General features: G+C 45.6%; 1 protein-coding gene across 4 annotated transcripts in view; it reads left to right on the forward strand.

Annotated features, from left to right (window-relative positions):
- Positions 1-11,763: 11,763 nt before the first annotated feature.
- Positions 11,764-20,716, forward strand: part of GDPD1 (glycerophosphodiester phosphodiesterase domain containing 1) — a 56,894-nt gene continuing 47,941 nt past the window's right edge. For 2 of the 4 annotated variants that reach the window (XM_066262709.1, XM_066262711.1), the window contains exon 1: positions 12,026-12,289. In XM_066262709.1, coding sequence (XP_066118806.1) covers positions 12,148-12,289 — 142 coding nt within the window. In that variant the 5' untranslated portion in view covers positions 12,026-12,147. The other 2 variants (XM_066262712.1, XM_066262710.1) reach the window with 2 other exon arrangements.

Below are 20,716 nucleotides of genomic sequence, written 5' to 3' on the forward strand. Positions count from 1 at the left end.
TGCCGCAGAACCGAGCACTGGTGGCCCATGCAGCGCGAGCCCAAACGATGCCCCTTCTACCTTCTCGTGTAGTACGTTTGCCAGCTATTTGCTATCGGCAACCCCGAGACCACCCCCGCAGTCCCGGCAGCTGGTGACAGCTACTGCTTGGTGAGTGCGCCAGTGCCCGCCGAGCCCCGGGGACAGGCAGGCTCCCTGTCAGGTCCTTCGCTGCGCAGCGCTGCGACCCAGCGCAGCAGTCTGGCACCGCCTGTGTGCACACGCGCGCGTGAGGCCGGCGCAGTCTTGAAGAGCGAGCCACCGCCAAGCCCCCTGGCAGCCTCCTCCCGACCGCCCACCACTTCAAGGCCTGCAGTGCGGCGGGCTCCTGGCTGTGCCCACGGCCCCTGGGGCTCAGCGAGTACGGCCATCGGGGACCTGCGCGGACCGCAGCAAGAGGAGCGTCCACAGCAGGTCTGACGCAGGAAGCCGGGAGGCTGGCGTGAGGCTGCGCCCGCTCCGAGCTGGGGCGCCAGGAGGACCCACTCGGCTTAGCGTCCGGCAGTGTCAGCCAGCTTTGAATGAGCTCCCTCACACTGAACCTCACTTTCCTCAACCACGAAACCAGGGATACAGGTTCACAATCTTATCTGCAATTCTAAAATGCCAACGCTTCCTGAAGGCCAATGGTTTTTTGGTAACAAAATTGATAGCAAAATCTGACTTGAACCAATGTGAAGACATTTGTGGTCTTTATCCCATTTAGGGCGAACATTCGGGTTTTGCTAGGGATGAACTGATTACCGGGTGCTGATCCAAACCTTGCTGGGAGCGCTAGGTCACCTATGGCAGCAGGTGTGTGTGCCTTATTCCCATTCTAAAATGCGAACCATTCAGAAATGCATCTGGCATGAAATGGGAGGTTGTGGGCCTGTCGCCTTTCTCACAGGAGCTGGGGTCGCGGCAGTCAGGCGAGATAATGGATATGAAGGTCAGGGGTCTGTTTCCCTTGTTGGCTGCTTCTGAAACAATATATATTTATTTCAGAAAGAAGTACACTTATAGTTTTATGTTTTTTTTGTGGGGGGGGTTGTTTGTTTTTAATTTTTAGCTTTAGAATCCAGTTATGATAATTTGGGAAATTGAAAACAGAACACTTTTTAAAACTCTCACATCCTTGAAATTCTGTTGACACACCTTGCACATTAGGAACTTTTCAGGGAGGGGAGAGGAGGGTATGCACAGATATGTGCCACCAGCTGTGTAATGATGGTCAATTTGCTTCCTCTTTTGGGGTCAGTTTGTCCTTTAGCCCAAAGAGGGGCGGGGAAAATGGATGGATGACCCCTGAAGATTGTGCAGCTGATTTCTTTCTTTGTACTTGATATAATTACAATAAACATTGATCCCTGCCAGGGGCCAGGACTGAGTCTGGGATGCCCAGAGGAAGGAGGCACTATCCTAGTCAGCAAGCTCCTGGGTCTTCCTTCCAACCCATCTGGTTACAGTGCAAGGAGCTCAGAATCTGAGGCTAGAGAGACTCGAATTTGACTCTGCTGAGGAGCCACTTAATTCCCCCAGCCCCAGTGTCGGTGTGTGTAAATGTAGGACAATACCTAAACATGAAGGTTTTTGAAAACCTTCAAGGAGGTGAGGCATGGACTCGCCGGCCCTGTAGTAGGCGGTCTACCAAAACTGGATGGGGTCCCACTTAGTGTCTTTTACTCCAGGCCTGCACCGTCTTCGATCCAGTTTCTGCAAGGGGCAGCCCACCCCCTTGTGGCCAGTGTGGAGAACAGCATCCGGAGAGTGGAGATCAGACCCTGACTGGCTGTGGAAATGGGGGGGGGGGGGGGGTAGCGGAGGAAGAGGAAATCGGTAGGGATCATTCCTGGTGCCCGAAGCCCTTGCCAGACAGCTTCTCTGGAATAGATAGCTGATGCCAGATCTCCTTCTCTCGTAGCCCCTGCATTTCCTAGGCAGACTCCTGGCTGCATGCTCCGTGGCCTCTCTCCACATTCTCTGTCTTGGTGATGGTGAGGTGTCTGTCTGTCCCTCTGAGGTGCACATCTCCTCTAGGTAAACTGGCCTTGCCCTCTAACCCTCACGTCTGTCTGCACAGCTCCGTTCCAGAGCATGTGCAAGACTGTTGAAAGGGAGGAGTAGTGACACCGCCCTTTCCCATGAGCCTGGGCTCTGCAGGTCTGTCCAAGGGACACCACCCCATAGCCCAGGACATAGCTGGAAAAAGGAGGGAGAGAAGACCTCAAATCTGCGTACCTCCTGAGAAATCACCCCAGCAGCCAGTCACTGCAGGGTGGTATCTTTGACCCTCCTTCCTCAGGCTCCCTACCCTTGCAGTGGTATTTGGAGAAGGGTGGGGGTGGGGGAGTGCTTCTTTATGGCGGAACTGGGACATGTACCAGAGACCCGGATTTTGGCAGAGAGGCTCTGCCTGGTTCCACTTCTGGCCCCAACTCACTGTGTGACCTCAACAAATTGCTTAAAATCTCTGTAAAAAATTGTTTATCATATTTTTAAGTTTGGGGGAACTTAAAACTTATTGCTCCCCCCCCCCCAGGGGTGACAAATCTGACAGAAGGACTGGGACTAGTGGGGCTGGAGTACTCAGGGAGGCTTTATGAGGAAAGATGAACTTGAGCTGGCTTTTCAGAAATCCATAGGACTTCCACACGCAGAGCAAAAGAAGAGAATTTTAGATGGCCAAAGGCACAAACAAAAGTAGGAATGGGCATGGTGTGGCTAGGTTATGGTGAGGGGCTGCTTTGACTGGCATGGAGGGCTGCCTTGACCACTGAAAAGGTAAACAAGGTAAATTAGGTTGGAATAAGATTGTCAGCTTATTCTACCACTGTTTAGATGTTAGAACCTACATGCTGGGAAAATAAACCATTATGAAATTGAACATCCAAGCAAGAAAGAAAAATGCCTGGCAGGCAGTATGAAATAGCAGCTCAAAACACACTAACTCTGCTACTGAAAACATTCACTGGTCAAATTGCCTTTCAACATCTAATTAGACCAATGTTTAGTTTCCCAAATCCAAAATATTTAGAGTTGTGGCACCCACTGAAGAATCATCAAATTCTTCATTTATTACAAGTTCTCACCTACTAACAATCACTTATCCAACCAAACTTTGATGAGCATCTGCTACTGCTACAAGAAAGACACTTTGCTAGGAAATGCAAGGGATGTGAGAACAATATAAGGATATATTGTCCTTAATTTCATATAAACATAGAACAAGTATACACAAGGTACACTGAGTATCATTAAGAAAAACAAAATAGCATGTAAGTACATAAATATATGAATATTTCTTTTAAAAAAGGAAACCCAACCACAAATTGTAAAATTTTTTTTTTTTTGGTATTTTTCTGAAGTTGGAAATGGGGAGGCAGCCAGACAGACTCCCGCATGCGCCCAACCAGGATCCACCCAGCATGCCCACCAGGGGGCGATGCTGTGCTGCAACCAGAGCCATTCCAGCGCCTGAGGCAGAGGCCATAGAGCCATCCTCAGCGCCCCGGGCCAACTTTGCTCCAATGGAGCCTTGGCTGCGGGAGAGGAAGAGAGAGACAGAGAGGAAGGAGAGGGGGAGGGGTGGAGAAGCAGATGGGCGCTTCTCCTGTGTGCCCTGGCCAGGAATCGAACCCGGGACTCCTGCTCGCCAGGCCAACACTCTACCACTGAGCCAACCAGCCAGGGCCTACAAATTGTAATTTAACTCAGCATATACACAGCTATCAATTCTAAATATTATTTGCTAGGCCTTCAAAGAGAAGTTAATGTTAGCTGAAGAGTCCTGCCAAAATGCCCTGGGATATTTCAAATCTCCATGGATCTTTCAATTCTGGGCTCTTGGTAGAAAGGACCACATGTGATTTCTTAAAGTAAAAACTATAACTATAAAAGTTGTACTAAAATCAAGTTGGCAAGAAATGAAAAGTTTTGGCTTAGTCCCCTCTATATACAAGACAAACACTATTTCTAGCCCATAGCTTAGTTGGTTAGAGCCTTATCCCTATACAACAAATTAACATTTTTCTTTCTCTCCCTTCCTCTCTAAAATAAATTTTTTAAAAATTTAAAAATTTAAATACCTAAACACTTGTCACAATTCATTCCTTCATTCTCTAGCCAACTTCCCTCCACCTGCACCCCTACAAGACAGGCAGATGTTCTTACAGTCAGGCAGAAGTTGCCTTTTTCATCTGCTATTAGAACATTCTAAATGGGGTTACACTTGGTTTGGTACTCATACTCCAATAAGTATTTAAGCATTTAGAAAAAGCAAGCATTTAAATTTATAATCACTTCTACTCTAGTCTCCTGAAAAAACAAGTGACACACCTTACTTTTTTAAGATCCTATTTCCTCATATGCCTTACTTTTTAAGTGCTCTAAAAACTAGATTCTAATTTAGTTAATCCAGATTAACAAATGTATAAAGAAAAAAATCTTGTAGGTTATTGCTACAAATTATCCTTTTTTCCCAGTTTAGTAAGATGCAATATGTATATAATACAAAACAGCAATTGTATGCTTTAAAAAAAAATGTCTCTCGCCCTGGCCAGTTGGCTCAGCGGTAGAGCGTCGGCCTGGCGTGCGGGGGACCCGGGTTCGATTCCCGGCCAGGGCACATAGGAGAAGCGCCCATTTGCTTCTCCATCCCCCCCCCCCTCCTTCCTCTCTGTCTCTCTCTTCCCCTCCCGCAGCCAAGGCTCCATTGGAACAAACATGGCCCGGGGCGCTGGGGATGGCTCTGTGGCCTCTCCCCCAGGCGCTAGAGTGGCTCTGGTCTTGGCAGAGCGACGCCCCGGAGGGGCAGAGCATCGCCCCCTGGTGGGCAGAGCATAGCCCCTGGTGGGCGTGCCGGGTGGATCCCGGTCGGGCGCATGCGGGAGTCTGTCTGACTGTCTCTCCCCGTTTCCAGCTTCAGAAAAATACAAAAAAAAAAAAAAAAATGTCTCTCAGCACTGGTTTAAAGACACTTTGTGAGAAAATTGGAGAGGAGTCACCATGGAGAAATTCATTACAGATCCAAGAAGGACTTTTACCCTTCAAAATGAAATAAAAAGTTACTTTCTAATAAATCCCCTTATACCAGCAATTTTCTTCCCCTCCCCACTCATTTATTTTTTAAAATTAATTTTAATGGGGTGACATTGATAAATCAGGGTACATATGTTCAGAGAAAACATCTCTAGGTTATTTTGACATTTGATTATGCTGCATTCCCATCACCCAAAGTCCAATTGTCTTCCGTCACCTTCTAACTGGTCTTCTTTGTGCCCCTCCCCTCCCCCAACCGCCTCCCTCTCCTGCCCCCACCCCGCAACCCCCACACTCTTGTCCATGTCTCTGAGTCTCATTTTTATGTCCCACCTATGTATGGAATCATATAGTTCTTAGTTTTTTCTGATTTACTTATTTTGCTCAGTATAATGTTATCAAGGTCCATCCATGTTGTGTTGTAAATGATCCAATGTCATCATTTCTTATGGCTGAGTAGTATTCCATAGTATATATGTACCAAAGCTTTTTTTTTTTTTTTTCTGAAGCTGGAAACGGGGAGGCAGTCAGACAGACTCCCGCATGTGCTTGACCAGGATCCACCTGGCATGCCCACCAGGGGGCAATGCTCTGCCCAGCCGAGGCGTCGCTCTGTTGCGACCAGAGCCACTCTAGCGCCTGAGGCAGAGACCATGGTGCCATCCTCAGCACCCGGGCCATCTTTGCTCCAATGGAGTCTTGGCTGCGGGAGGGGAAGAGAGAGACAGAGAGTAAGGAGAGGGGGAGGGGTGGAGAAGCAGATGGGTGCTTCTCCTGTGTGCCCTGGCCGGGAATCGAACCCGGGACTTTCACACGCCAGGCCGACGCTCTACCACTGAGCCAACTGGCCAGGGCCTGTACCAAAGCTTTTTAATCCACTTGTCCACTGACGGACACTTGGGCTATTTCCAGATCTTCGCTATTGTGAACGATGCTGCCATAAACATGGGATGCATTTTTTCTTTTCAAACAGTGCTATGGTGTTCTTGGGATATATTCCTAAAAGTGGTATAGCTAGGTCAAAAGGAAGTTCGATTTTTAATTTAGCAATTTTCAACTGAAGATTTTTTCTTTTTCTAGTGAGAGAGAGAGGGACAGACAGACAGAAACAGATACAGGGAGAGAGATGAGAAGCATTAACTCATAGTTGCTGCACTTTAGTTGTTCACTGATTGCTTTCTCATATATACCTTGACCCCAGGGGCTGCAGCAGAGCCAGTGACCACTTGCTCAAACCAGTGACTTTGGGCTTCAAGCTAGCAACCATGGATAATGTCTGTGATCCCACACGCTCAAGCTGGTGACCTCGGGCTTCAAACCTGTGTCCTCAGCTCCCAGGCTGATGCTCTCTCCACTGCACCACCACCTGGTCAGGTTTGACTGAAGATTTTTTTTAAATTTATTTATTTATTATTTTTTACAGAGACAGGGAGTGAGTCAGAGAGAGGGATAGACAGGGACAAGACAGACAGGAACGGAGAGAGATGAGAAGCATCAGTCATTAGTTTCCCATTGCGCGTTGCAACACCTTAGTTGTTCATTGATTGCTTTCTCATATGTGCCTTGACCGTGGGCCTTCAGCAGACCGAGTAACCCCTTGCTGGAGCCAGCGACATTGGATTCAAACTGGTGGGCTTTTGCTCAAACCAGATGAGCCTGCGCTCATGCTGGTGACCTCAGGGTCTCAAACCTGGGTCCTCTGCATCCCATCGACTGAAGATTTTTAAAGATAGGCAATACCTCTTTAGTCAGGGGCAACACAATAGCTAACACAGTAGCCATCCTGTGTAACTGAATCAAAATTATACTTAACTTTCTGTCAGATTTTCAACAATTATTTTTGGTGTGCCACAGAATTTCAGTAATTAGTTTGTGTGTGTGCCATGAGATGAAAAAGGTTGAAAATCACATGACTGTGTGATTTAGAAGTTGGTCCAAAAGTTCATCTTCAGCAATTATGTCTGCATGATCAACTGTACTTCTCCTGCAACAGGTGACAAGAAACTGCGTTTCTCAGGTAAAGCAAAGGAATCAAACTCGTAAGACCTGTGTTCCTAGGACTTACTACTTTTCTTTTGAATTTTGCCAAATGACTTTGAATCGGATGAATTACGACGTTTGTTTTGGCTTTGTTTGGCTTTCCGCTTTGCTTTTTAACCAGATAAGGCTCCCGGACTAACCCAAACTGATCCATTCCCTCAACACAATTTTAAGACCACACGGCTATATGAAGAGAAGAGAAGCGTGGGTGTGTGCCAGCCACAACCTGCTGGGGCACGGGAGGAGGGCAGCGGCTTGCTCGGCTACTGCTGCCCGCCCTGGGTCAGCTCAGCCACGTCTTGACACCACCTCAGCCCAGGCGGCAGCCCATGTGCCCCAGCTGCTGCCCGGTGCCCAGAGCAGAGTAGCGGTGGGTCCAGACGTGGGTGGTGGCGAAGAGCCGAGGGCAGGGTGGCGGGGGGGGGGGGGGGGGGGGGGGGGGGGGGAGGGGGCACCTGGGGGAGGGGGCGTCCGGGTTGCAGGGGCGGGGGCAGACCGAGCGGAGGAGCCCGGCTGGCGGAAGTGAGTGGACCCATTCGAATAGCTGGGGCCCCACTCTGGATCGCCTTTAGCTGCCTTCTTCTGGCTTTTGCCGTTTCGCTAGGTGACTGGGGGAACCCTAACGGCCGGAGCGCGGTCACGTGAGCTGCCCCGCTCCCGAGCCGGGAGGAGCGAGGCCGCGGGCGGCCGCTAGGGGGAGCACGAGGACGCTGGTTTGGGGAGCGGGGCGTCCAGGGAGCCGCCGGGCAGGCGCCGGTGGGCTTCACACACGGGCAGCGGGGTCCAGAGGGGAACAGAGGGGCGCTTCCCCTTCCCAAAGTGCCCCGGACCGAAGGCCTCCGGTGATAGCTGTCTCCGCGAAGCCCACGCTGGAGCCAAACTCAACAGGGCCTCCTTCTCGCATCTTCCTTTCCCCAACTCGGGGAGGAAGGCAGGGGAGCTCCCAAATGTATCCCCCTCCTGGCTCCTGTGGGGAACTGATACTGCAAGGGCCAGAGGGTATCGCGGAGGGGAGCCGGGCACCTTTTCCTCGGGGGAAGAGAAAGGGAAAAGTTTTTTATCATACAGATGACCTCGTCTTTCTATGGGAGCCCATGTGACCGACTGCCTGCCTTACGGGTGCTTGACCAGAAAATTCCATACTGATTATGCCTCTGGGAGAGGCTGAAACTGCAGTTAGATTAGGCACTAAATCTAGGTTCTTGGGAGTAGGGGAGGAATAAAGAGGGACAAATACACGGTGATGGAAAATGATTTGACTTTGGGTGATGGGCACACAACACAATCAACAGTTGAAATGATATCGAGATGTTCACTTGAAACCTATGTACTGTACTCTTTTTTTTTTTTTAAGATTTTATTTATTGATCTTAACAGAAAGGAGAGGGGTGGGGAGCAAGAAGTATCAATTAATAATTGCTTCAGTTTAGTTGTTCCCTGCTTGCATGTGCCTTGGCTGGACAAACTCAGGGTTTCGAACCCATGACCTCAGCGTTCTAGGTGAGAACTCTATCCACTGCACTACCACAGGCCAGGCAAAACCCATGTACTCTTGTTGATCAATGTCAATTTTCAAATTGTGGTCCTGTGTTTGTTTTTATTCTTGAATGCTAAGGGGCTCGTGCCACACTTGTTGGTGAAAGGCTGATTAAAAAGCAAAGCAGAAAGCCAAACAAAACCAAAATTTTCAAAAAAATTTTTAAAAAAGAGCTAGGTTTCTTATCTTAGGCTTTTACCATGAGTGGTGCCATTTAGGCCTATGGTTTTTCTCTTTAACACTCCCTATCTACCACTTCCAGTTCAGATTAATAGAACATCGGCCTGGAATACTGAGGTCCCAGGTTTGAAACCCAAGGTCTCTGACTTGAGCATGGGTTCATCTGTCTTGAGCACAGGGTCCCCAGCTTGGGCATGGAATCAGAGATGTGATTCCATGGTCACTGACTTGAGCCCAAAGGTCGCTGGCTTAAGCAAGGGGTCACTGGCTCAGCTGGAGTTCCCTGGTCAAGGCACATATGAGAAAGCAATCAATGAACAACTAAGGTGCTGCAACTATGAGTTCATGCTTCTCATCTCTCTCCCTTCCTGTCTCTCTCTCTCTCTAAAAATAAATAAAAATTAAAAATAAAATGACATTGTCCTACAGATCGCCTGTAGATTCTTTCTGAGCCTTCTGGGGTCTTCATCATTTTCACATCCAAATAATCTGCATACCCGAGTAGCACATCTTGGAGTGGTTTGTTCTGAACAACTACAGTTATATTTAACATTTTTTATACTTATTTTTTTTCCTACAAAGTCTTTATCATTTCTTTGGGTATTTTGGTGTTAGATTAAGAAATAGCCTGACCTGTGGTGGCACAGTGGATAAAGCGTCCACTTGGAAATGCTGAGGTTGCCGGTTCGAAACCCTGGGCTTGCCTAGTCAAGGCACATGTGGGAGTTGATGCTTCCAGCTCCTCCCCTCATCTCTCTCTGTCTCTCCTCTCTCTCTCTCTGTCTCTCCCTCTCCTCTCTAAAATGAATAAATAAAAAATTAAAAAAAAAAAGAAATAGATGACTACTGATGATAAACTGATGTAAAAATCTTTTTCAGCTACCTTTTTTTTTTTTTTTTTTTTTTTTTGTATTTTTCTGAAGCTGGAAACGGGGAGGCAGACAGACTCCCACATGTGCCCTACCAGGATCCACCCAGCACGCCCACCAGGGGGCGATGCTCTGCCCCTCCGGGGCGTCGCTCTACCACAACCAGAGCCACTCTAGCGCCTGGGGCAGAGGCCAAGGAGCCATCCCCAGAGCCTGGGGCCATCTTTGCTCCAATGGAGCCTTGGCTGCGGGAGGGGAAGAGAGAGACAGAGAGGAAGGAGGGGGTGGGGTGGAGAAGCAAATGGGCGCTTCTCCTATGTGCCCTGGCCGGGAATCGGACCCGGGTCCCCCGCACGCCAGGCTGACGCTCTACCGCTGAGCCAACCGGCCAGGGCCGTTTTCTGCTACTTTTTAAGATCTAATGAAAGCCTTTATTTCAACAATCTTCTAAATTTTATATACTCCTCTTTTAAAAAGCTAGAACATGAGAGTTGGAGGTTTTTATTTAGTAAAAAAAAATTTTTTTCATTTTACAGATTAAGAAGCAGAACAGAGTCACAGATGTTTAAAAGGCGAAAGTTATGCAATCGGAAGAGAAACCAAAGTATGAACCACAGGATTTTTTTTTCCGTATTTTTCTGAAGTTGGAAACGGGGAGGCAGTCAGACAGACTCCCACATGCACCCAACCGGGATCCACCCGGCATGCCCACTAGGGGGTGATGCTCTGTTGCAACCAGAGCCATTCTAGCGCCTGAGGCAGAGGCCATAGAGCAGGGGTCCCCAAACTTTTTACACAGGGGGCCAGTTCACTGTCCCTCAGACCGTTGGAGGGCCGGACTATAAAAAAAACTATGAACAAATCCCTATGCACACTGCACATATCTTATTTTAAAGTAAAAAAATAAAACGGGAACAAATACAATATTTAAAATAAAGAACAAATAAATTTAAATCAACAAACTGACCAGTATTTCAATGGGAACTATGGGTTTGCTTCTGGCTAATGAGATGGTCAATGTGCTCCTCTCTATGACCACCAGTGAAAGAGGTGCTTCTTCCAGAAGTGCGGCGGGGGCTGGATAAATGGCCTCAAGGGCCCGTGGCCCGCGGGCCGTAGTTTGGGGACCCCTGCCATAGAGCCATCCTCAGTGCTCGGGCCAACTTTGCTCCAGTGGAGCCTTGGCTGCAGGAGGGGAAGAGAGAGACAGAGAGGAAGGAGAGGGGGAGGGGTAGAGAAGCAGATGGGCGCTTCTCCTGTGTGCCCTGTCCGGGAATCGAACCCGGGACTCCTGCACACCAGGCCGACGCTCTACCACTGAGCCAACCGGCCAGGGCAAACCACAGGATTTTAAATAATCATTTTATCTGGCCTGGTAGCTTAGCTGTTTAGAGTGTGATCCTGATACCCCAAGGTTATGAGCTTGATTTCTGGTCAGGTCACATACAAGACAACCAATGGATGCATAAATATCATAAATAGAACAACAAATCAATGTTTCTGCCTCTCTCTCCCTCTCCCCATTCCTCTCTTTTTAAAGCATTTTTCAGCTTTCTACTTCTGTGGAAGACTTGCTCTTGCCAAATTCTCTCCCTTGGCCCTGGGTTCGTTTGCATTTAAACTTTTGGAGTAGTTTGGAATGTGTGGGGGTGAAGAAGGTACTAGTTGAGGCTTCTGGAATTCAGTTTCTGGTCTTCCTAAGACTTTTAAGTAATAACCTAAGCCTTTCAACGTTTCTGTATTTTTTAAAAATGTTTCCATATTTTAAATGGACTTGTAAATCAACAAATATTTCCTGACTGCCTATCATGTACAAAGCACGGTGATTGTATTTTCATAATATAATGAGAGAAGCGTCCATTCCTCAAATATGATATTTTATTGATATATTGGTACCTTTCATGGGTATGTGTTACAATAGGGAAAGTTCTCCCTTAGCTAGCTAGACAAATGGTTGGGTTTATTATTTGGTTTAGCAGGCTTTAACTCCATCTGTAAGAGTTCTTTGCATTTCCAAGGGCTAAGTCACACGCTGGAGTCTTCCCTTTTTGATGTGGATTTTCTAATCCTGTCAGGCCTTCCTGCAGGCTGTCCTTGAACTGCTGTTTCTGCCCGAGTGATGGCGAAGGCGCTGGCACATTTTCAAGCTTTAGCCTCAGTTTGGAGCCTTTTCGAAGCGCCGCGGGCTAGACCACAAAGATAGGTGACAAAAGCTCATTACAGGTCCTCTGTGGGCTCCTACCCAGCAGCCGCAGCGCGCCTGCGTGCGGAAGCCCCTTTGTTGCTCCGGCACCGGGGTCTGGCTGCGCCTGCGTGGTGGGCCGGCGCGGGTAAGTGCGCTGCTCCGCTGGCACCGGCTGGGGGCGAGTAGACTTGGAGCAGCCGGCGCCGCCGCAGTCGTTGCGACCGCCGCTGCAGAGTTCAGAGGGCCCGGAGTGGGAGACTTCCCACACAGTGGCTGAGATGTCGTCCACTGCGGCTTTTTACCTTCTCTCCACCCTGGGAGGGTATTTGGTGACCTCATTTTTGTTGCTCAAGTACCCGACCTTGCTGCACCAAAGAAAGAAGCAGCGATTCCTCAGTAAACACATCTCTCACCGCGGAGGTGAGAGGGGTCCCCAGAACCCGATGGCGGGGATGGGGGGTAGGCTTTGGGGGAGGCCCTTTGGAGCTCCGCAGAAGGCTGGAGGGTGAAAATACGTGAGAGTCTGAGGAAGAATGGGGATGTGTGAATAGAGAGCTCCCCCGGAGGTGAAGGAGATGTGAAGGGAGGTCTCCTGTGAGAAAGGAAGGGGTCTTCAGACAAAGCCAAGGTGAGGATTTCTTGAGTGCAGCCGTGCCAGGGATTCTCAGAAGAAGGAGGACCAGGGTGAAAATGAAGGGTAGATGGAGAGTTTCTCGGCGGACGGAATAATGACCGCGCAGCGAGGCTCCAGGCGGGGAGTCCGGGGTGGGGGGTACCCGGCTGGGGAACCGGGGACAGGCTGCTCGCAGTGAGCCAGTGACTGAGCTTGTGGGGAGATCCTGGGCCGTAGTTTTCCGGAGCTGAAGAACTGCGTGCACCTGGAGCGTGCACCTGGAGCGTGCTGCAGCCCAGGTATCTGCAGTCGCTGGGGCCCGGCCCCACGCTTTCTCCCCACTGCCCCCACTCTTAGCATGAAAATTGATAAGAAAGGGAAACCGAGTCTCTGAGACAGGTACACTTTCCAAGGTCGCAATTAGAACTTAGACTGGGCTGGGACAGAAATTGAAACGTCCAGGTTCCCAAGTCTGCAAACTTTGCACCCGTTTATTTTTTTTAAAGCCCCACCCTGCACCCCAGCAATGACACGTGGATTTCCAAAAGACAGAAAGATGATTTAGTTTGTGACAGGACAGTATTGTTTAAAGAAAAAAAATAGTTTCTTTTGGAAATATGTCCTGCTAAAAGGAAACTGGATAATCTACCCTCTAATTTCCCAGACTGCAGGCCAGATCTTTGCCTCTTCATTATTGAATAAGTGTCTGTTTCATTCAAGCATGATGTATAAAATGTGAAATTGTATTATTTCAATCAACATTATTCTTTAGAGTTGAATAGTAACCAGGATAAAATTGCTTGGAATTTGCAGACTAATACTTGAAATGCTAAATTTCTAAATTTATAGCCTAAAACGTGACTTTGTACTGTAACTCCTTTTCTAACAAGAATTGGCTGGGAATAAGGGTTTAAATATCACAGAAATAATTAGCATTCTTCTGTTTAATTTTACCAGTTACACATAGTACTAAACGTGACTTCAGTGGTTACGCTAGTCTCCAACTCAGGAAAAGCATCAAAGGTTTTCAGTTGTCACCTGCTATATGCCATGTTATTTCTTATTTGGTTTATCTGTATTTTAGTAGATAGTTAAACATAGTAGGACGTACATATGACTAATGTACTAATAATATGCCTTCAACCATTAAACTCTCAAACCAACTTTTAGTGTTTCAGTTGTTACTGTAGAAGCACTTTTCAGTGGTGATGGCCTAGTCCTGAGACAGTCAGTACACACTACAGTTGTGTTTCCTGAGTTTTAAAAAGAAAAGCATTTACTAAAAACCCAAACCATACCAAGAGTCTCTAAAAAGCTATCTAAACTGTCATTATGGATGCTCTAAATTTTATTTTAGTAGAAATAATCTTGTTAAATATCTCAAAATCTGTTTTACTTCTATAATGGGCTAAAGCAGTGGTCCCCAACCTTTTTTGGGCCATGGACTGGTTTAATGTCAGAAAATATTTTCACAGACCGGCCTTTAGGGTGGGACGGATAAATGTATCACGTGACCGAGATAAGCGTCAAGAGTGAGTCTTAGACAGATGTAACAGAGGGAATCTGGTCATTTTTAAAAAATAAAACATCGTTCAGACTTAAATATAAATAAAACGGAAATAATGTAAGTTATTTATTCTTTCTCTGCGGACCGGTACCAAATGGCCCACAGACTGCTACCAGTCCGCGGCCCGGGGGTTGGTGACCATTGGGCTACAGCATTGTAGAAAGTTTCAGTGTGTTAGTGTTTACTACACTTTTGCAGAGTGTGTACACCAAATAATACAGTTGAATTCAGAGTGATAGAGGAGATATATATATATATATTTTAAAAAACCATTTTGTAATTCAAGGTACTGTTTTTTGGAAAATAATAGACTTAAGGAGTCACCTCCTTGCTTGCTTTTTATTTTTTTTCTTGGCCACTGATAACAGCAATCACTAGTCTGTGTATCACTAACATTTGGACTCTAATTGTCATAACTGATATTTCACATAAACCAGATGTATGACCATTCTAAGATTGAAACATTGATTGCTATTTGTGTTTAAAGTATATGCACTTGAATTGCTATAACTTGAAACTCTTAACGGGTACTATATTATGTCTTGCTATAAAAGCGTTATCACCTGAGTCAGCCACTGGACCTACCCAGGCCTTGGGAATAAGCCTGAGTTTTCCTTATCTATAAATGGAGAGCATTTGCCTTCTCTTTGAGTTGTTAGAGAATTAGTTGTACAGAAAATTGTAAAAATTGAAAATATAAGCATGGATACAGGGAATCCACATTTGTATTAACATTGACTGTCCTTGAAAATGGAAAATATTCTGTTTCAAAAGTTAAATGCTGTAGGTTTGCTTTGTTCTTACCCCTTTAATGCATATATTGTATTGCATTATATTGTAATAGGATATATTAATACATCTGCTTCCATTAGTAGCCTGTGAATTCCTCAAAGCCAAGTTTTAGGTTTTATTAATTATTTCATCTCCAGCCTCTAGTATAGATATTAACAAATAATTAAAATAATAGCTAATTTTCTGCTGCATGATAGATACTATACATGTGTTACTTAAATTTATTTGATCAAGAACATATAACTACAGTGCATTGATGAAATACCAATAGGACCAAAGATATACCCTTTGGATTAAATGGGGAATAGGCAATTCTCTCAAAGGCCATTTTCTTAATTTCTGTATGAAATTGTGAATTTTATTAATATATTCCCAATTGCACAAATAACTCATATTCATTGTAGAAAATTTGGAAAATACGAAAATGAGAAAAGAAAAAATGGTTCCTAAACTTTACTATCTGGACATAATCTCTGTTAACATTTTGAAGTATCTCCTCTAACTATATATTGTCCTGTATTTGGAATTATACTGTATATACATTTATTTCAGGTAGAGATAGGATAGCAAGGAAATAACTTATTTTAATACTCCCTAACCTGTCTCTGTGGACCAATTGAATTAAGCAACAGGTTTTAAAAAAGAGATCTATTTATTAGGGCTTAGTGGTCAAAGAATTGAAAAAAATTACCAACTGATCCAATCTTACCCTTCCCTTCTAATCTTTCACCCTTGGAATCAAGGCAGGGTACTGTCACAATCTGGGCGTCCTGCCGCAGGTTGATTTGGCAGATGATAAGTTTGAGGGTAAAGCTTGCTCTTGGATACTGACTGCTCCTGGGTCCTAAACTTGACTTAGTTGTTCAAGGAGGAAATTGAGGCCTCAGTTTGCGTCTCCAAGTGTCACTGGAAGTAGCAATTCTGCAGTTGCAACATGTTCCACGTCAGGGTATTGATTCTGTCTTTTCAGCTCTTGTTCCCTCTTTCTTATTTTTAAGGAACTCTTCCTCACTTCTCACTGAAAACACTTCCAGCTGCCTTGCTCATTCCTACTGATACCTTAGCAATGTAATCACTTATTTGTTTAACAGTGTTTTCCAACTTAATAAAAAAACCTCAAATGTGCTGATTTTCAGCAATGAAGATATGTATGTGTGTGTGTATATACATATATATATACATATATCTCTTAAACTGTGTACAAGTTTAGAAAAATTATTATAGAAACATTTTTTTTTTTTCTGAAGCTAGAAACGGGGAGGCAGTCAGACATACTCCCGCATGCGCCCGACCGGGATCCACCCGGCTCGTCCACCAGGGGGCAATGCTCTGCCCCTCCGGGGCATCGCTCTGCCGCGACCAGAGCCACTCTAGCGCCTGGGGCAGAGGCCAAGGAGCCATTCCCAGCACCCGGGCCATCTTTTGCTCCAATGGAGCCTCGGCTGCGGGAGGGGAAGAGAGAGACAGAGAGGAAGGAGAGGGGGAGGGGTGGAGAAGCAGATGGACTCCTCTCCTATGTGCCCTGGCCGGGAATCGAACCCGGGACTTCCACACGCCAGGCTGACGCTCTACCACTGAGCCAACCGGCCAGGACCTAGAAACATTATTGAAGTTATGACAAGATACATGATAAACCATTTACTATTAAAGAGAGCATACATGTGATGGTTAGTTGCTAAATTCTGTTTGTGTATCAATACACAGTTTGAATATCATCCTGTGCTTCTGTGCTATTGATGTGTTTAATTTTTTTCTTATATATGCAAATATAAATTTTAAAAGGTTTTTTCCCCTTGAAAGAAACAATTCTGCACTGTTCCAGGGGACCCATATCTTTTGCATATGCTAACTGTAGTTCTTACAAACTCTTTATGACCCTAAATAAATTACATACACTATTTCTAAGGCATACTGTAAATGTTGAATGAACAAATGAATTTAGAAATGAAGAAGGGCCTGACCAGGCGGTGGCACAGTGGACAGAGCGTCGGACTGGGATGTGGAAGACCCAGGTTCGAGACCCCGAGGTAGCCAGCTTGAGCGCGGGCTCATCTGGCTTGAGCAAAAAGCTCACCAGCTTGAGCCCCAGGTCGCTGGCTCGAGCAAGAGGTTACTCGGTCTGCTGAAGCCTCAGGGTCAAGGCACGTATGAGAGAGCAATCAATGAACAACTAAGGTGTTGCAACGAAAAACTGATGATTGATGCTTCTCATCTCCCTTCATTCCTGTCTGTCTATCCCTCTCTCTGACTCTCTGTCCCTATAAAAACAAAACAAAAACAAAAACAAACAACAAAAAAAAAGAAATGAAGAAGGTACTTACTTTGTTATTTGATTTTGTAAATAACTTCATTTTGAGTTGAGATAGGATATTCAAATGTTAAGATATGTTTTATTTGCACTAAATTGTTTTCCAATTTCAGAAAATATTTAATTTGGAAGGTTGTTCTTGGGCCCTGGCTAGTTGGTTCAGCAGTAGAGCATCGGCCTGGCGTGTGGAAATCTTGGGTTTGATTCCCAGTCAGGGCACATAGGAGAAGTGACCATCTGCCTCTCCACCCCTCCCCTTCCTCTCTCTTTTTCTCTCTTCCTTTCCCATAGCCATGGCTCAATTCAAGCAGGTTGACCCCAGGCGCTAAGGATGGCTCCATGGCCTCACATCAGGTGCTGAAATAGCTCCATTCAGAGCAATGGAGCAGTGGCTCCAGATGGGCAGAACATTACCTCTAGTGGGCTTGTTGGGTGGATCCCGGTTGGGGCGCATGCAGGAGTCTGTCTCTTCTGCCTCTCTGCCTCTAAATAAAAAGAAAAAGAAATAGAATGTTGTTCTTTTGTGTTTGGTGCACATTGTCATATTTGTCATTGGTTTTTAAACATCATACATGCATATATCATGTATTCAAACATGTAAATGATGGTGGTTGGGCCATACCTGTAAAACAAGCCTACAATGTTTATTTTTTTATTTTTGTTATTTTGGTTTTTTTTAAACTTTATTCATTTTAGAGGAGAGAGAGAAGAGGGGAGGAGCAGGTAGCACCGACTCCCATATGTGCCTTGACCAGGCAAACCTAGGGTTTAGAAACAGAGACTTCAGCATTCCAGGTCGCTGCTTTATCCACTGGGCCACCATAGGTCCGGCCTGTTTTTCTTTTTAGCAAGCAAGAGAGGGATATACAGACAGATGGGAAAGGAGAGAGATGAGAAGTATCAACTCATAGTTGCAGCACTTTTAGTTGTTTGTTGATTGCTTATCATATGTGCCTTGATTGGGGGCTCCAGCCAAGCCAGTGACCTTTGAGCTCAAGCCAGTGACCATGGGATCATGTCTATGATCCCATGCTCAGGCCAGCAACCCGCACTCAAGCTGGTGAGCCAGCACTCAAGCCGGTGACCTAGGGGTTTTGAACCTGGGACCTCAGTGTCCCAGGTCAACATTCTATCCACTGTGTCACCACCAGTCATGCAAGTCTACAATGTTTATGGAAAGTTTATTGATATATAAAACATTTGGGAGGTCAAAAGGACAATGAACAGATGTTTCTTTCCTTTAAATCTAATTAAAGATATAAAAAAGAATGTTTTTGTTTTTTATTTATTTATTTTATATTTTTTTATGTGCCTTGACCGTGGGCCTTCAGCAGACCAAGTAACCCCTTGCTTGAGCCAGCAACGTTGGGCTAAAGCTGGTGAGCTTTTTGCTCAAACCAGATGAGCCCTCGCTCAAGCTGGCAACCTCGGGGTCTCGAACCTGGGTCTTCCGCATCCCAGTCCGACGCTCTATCCACTGCGTCACCGCCTGGTCAGGCAAGAATGTTTTCTTTATTTTCCTATCTTATAAGAAATTAGCCAATCACAAAGTAATTGTGAAGCACTGTCTAAAACTCCATCCTAACTTTTCCCTAACTCCTTTCCCCCAAAGAGCCGACACACAAAAAAAGATGTATATTACAAAGCCCTTGCTATTGGGATTGAGAAGGCTTATAAAGAACATGGCTCACTTTCCTTTTGCAAGTTTGGAACTAATTTTAAAACAAAAGACCAGCATCAGAAAATACTAATAGAGCTGAATTTGGACTCTAATGTCCTCTCTAAATTGAACTTTACACTAAAACTGGAGGCCTTGTCCTTACACGAGTAGGGCCTGCCTTGACAAACTTTCTGTATAGATGAGCAGAAATTTTGTGCCTGCTGACGGTGGGCCACTGCAAATGAAGTGGATTACAGGGGGACAGCCAACTCTGTCTCCTAGTCAGTTCTGCTCCCATGGGGAGAACTGTGATGGAGTAAAGAAGAATTAAAAGTGTTCCTTCCATTCTTTCCCTTTTTGGGGACTAGAGTAGAATTTCCCTTCACTAGGTGGAAACAGGCCATGGGGGATAGATGTTCCCCTCAATACTTGCCTTCAAAAAGCCTTCTTAGGGTTTAGTTGAATATACCAGATGATAAAAATTATAAGACTTAGAACTAATTAAAAAAAGGTTGGCTCAGCCTGACCTGTGGTGGCACAGTGGATAAAGCGTCAACCTGGAAATGCTGAGGTCACCGGTTCGAAACCCTGGGCTTGCCTGGTCAAGGCACATATGGGAGTCGATGCTTCCAGCTCCTCCCCCCCCTTCTCTCTCTCTGTCTCTCCTCTCTCTCTCTGTCTCTCCCTCTCCTCTCTAAAATGAATAAATAAATAAATAATACATAAAAAAAAAAAAAAAAAAAAAAGGTTGGCTCAGTGTGTAGAGCATTGGCCTGGCGTATGGACACCCCAAGGTTGATTCCTGGTCAGTGCACACAAGAGAAGCGATCATCTGCTTCTCTCCCCCTCCTTCTCCTCCCTTTCTCTTCCCCTCCCACAGCCAGTGGCTTCATTAGTCTGAGCCTTGGCACAGGGTGCTGAGGATAGCTCGGTTGATTCAAGCATCGGCCCCAGATGGGTTGCCCTGTGGATCCCAGTCAGGGTGCATGCAGGAGTCTGTCTCACTGTCTCCCCTTTTCTCACTAAAAAAAAAAAAAAAAAAAGGTATAACATATGTAGTTAGTAGCACTCATCTTGAATTTTCAGCTTAATTAAAAAAAATTATATATATAGGTACACATCCAGGTAGCCACCACTTAGATGAAGATATAGAACATTTCTAGAATCATATAAGATTCCTTTGTGTTCCCTCCTCCATCCCCAGAAGTAAGCACTCCTGTTACTTTTATCATCATTGATTATTTAAGACAATGGCTTTTAAAATGTGGTCTGTGGGCTCCAGGGAGTCCCCAAGACCCTTTTGTGGTTCTGGAAGGTTAAAACTATTTTCATAAGACGTTATTTATTTATCTTTTTCACTTTGTTGGCATTTTCTCCGATGGTGCAAAAGCAATAGTGGGTCAACCTGCTGTCTCCTTAACGAGAAGGAAAGCCGCGGTGCCAAGTATGCCAGTAGCCATTGTATTCTGCACCTGCACTCACAGTTTAAAAAACAGCCAGCTGCTCTTAAGAATATCTTTGATGTGTTATTAAAAATTACTGATTTTATTCAACTTCAACCCTTGAATACACATAACTTTCAATGTTCTATGTGACACAATTGCAGAACAGTTGCTGCAACCAAAGGGGGGTGACGGCTATCTTCGGAAAAGGTCTTGTGCAGTCATTTGAGTTGTGAGCCGAATTAACCCTTTTTCCCACCGAACACCGTTTTTACTTACAAAACTGATAAACTGGTTATTCATACTTGAATATACAGCAGATCTGTACTTGAAAATGAAAGCATATCTCTCATTAGGGGGAAAAGACCTAGCTGCCTTCTTGAAGGCAGTGCCAATGATTAAATTTGAGCTTTTAAGTAAAATTTAGAATGTTGAAAGCTTGCATCCTTCGCTGTGAGCTTGATA

This window comes from Saccopteryx bilineata, chromosome 2 (assembly GCF_036850765.1).
Source record: "Saccopteryx bilineata isolate mSacBil1 chromosome 2, mSacBil1_pri_phased_curated, whole genome shotgun sequence".
Taxonomy (NCBI): domain Eukaryota; kingdom Metazoa; phylum Chordata; class Mammalia; order Chiroptera; family Emballonuridae; genus Saccopteryx; species Saccopteryx bilineata.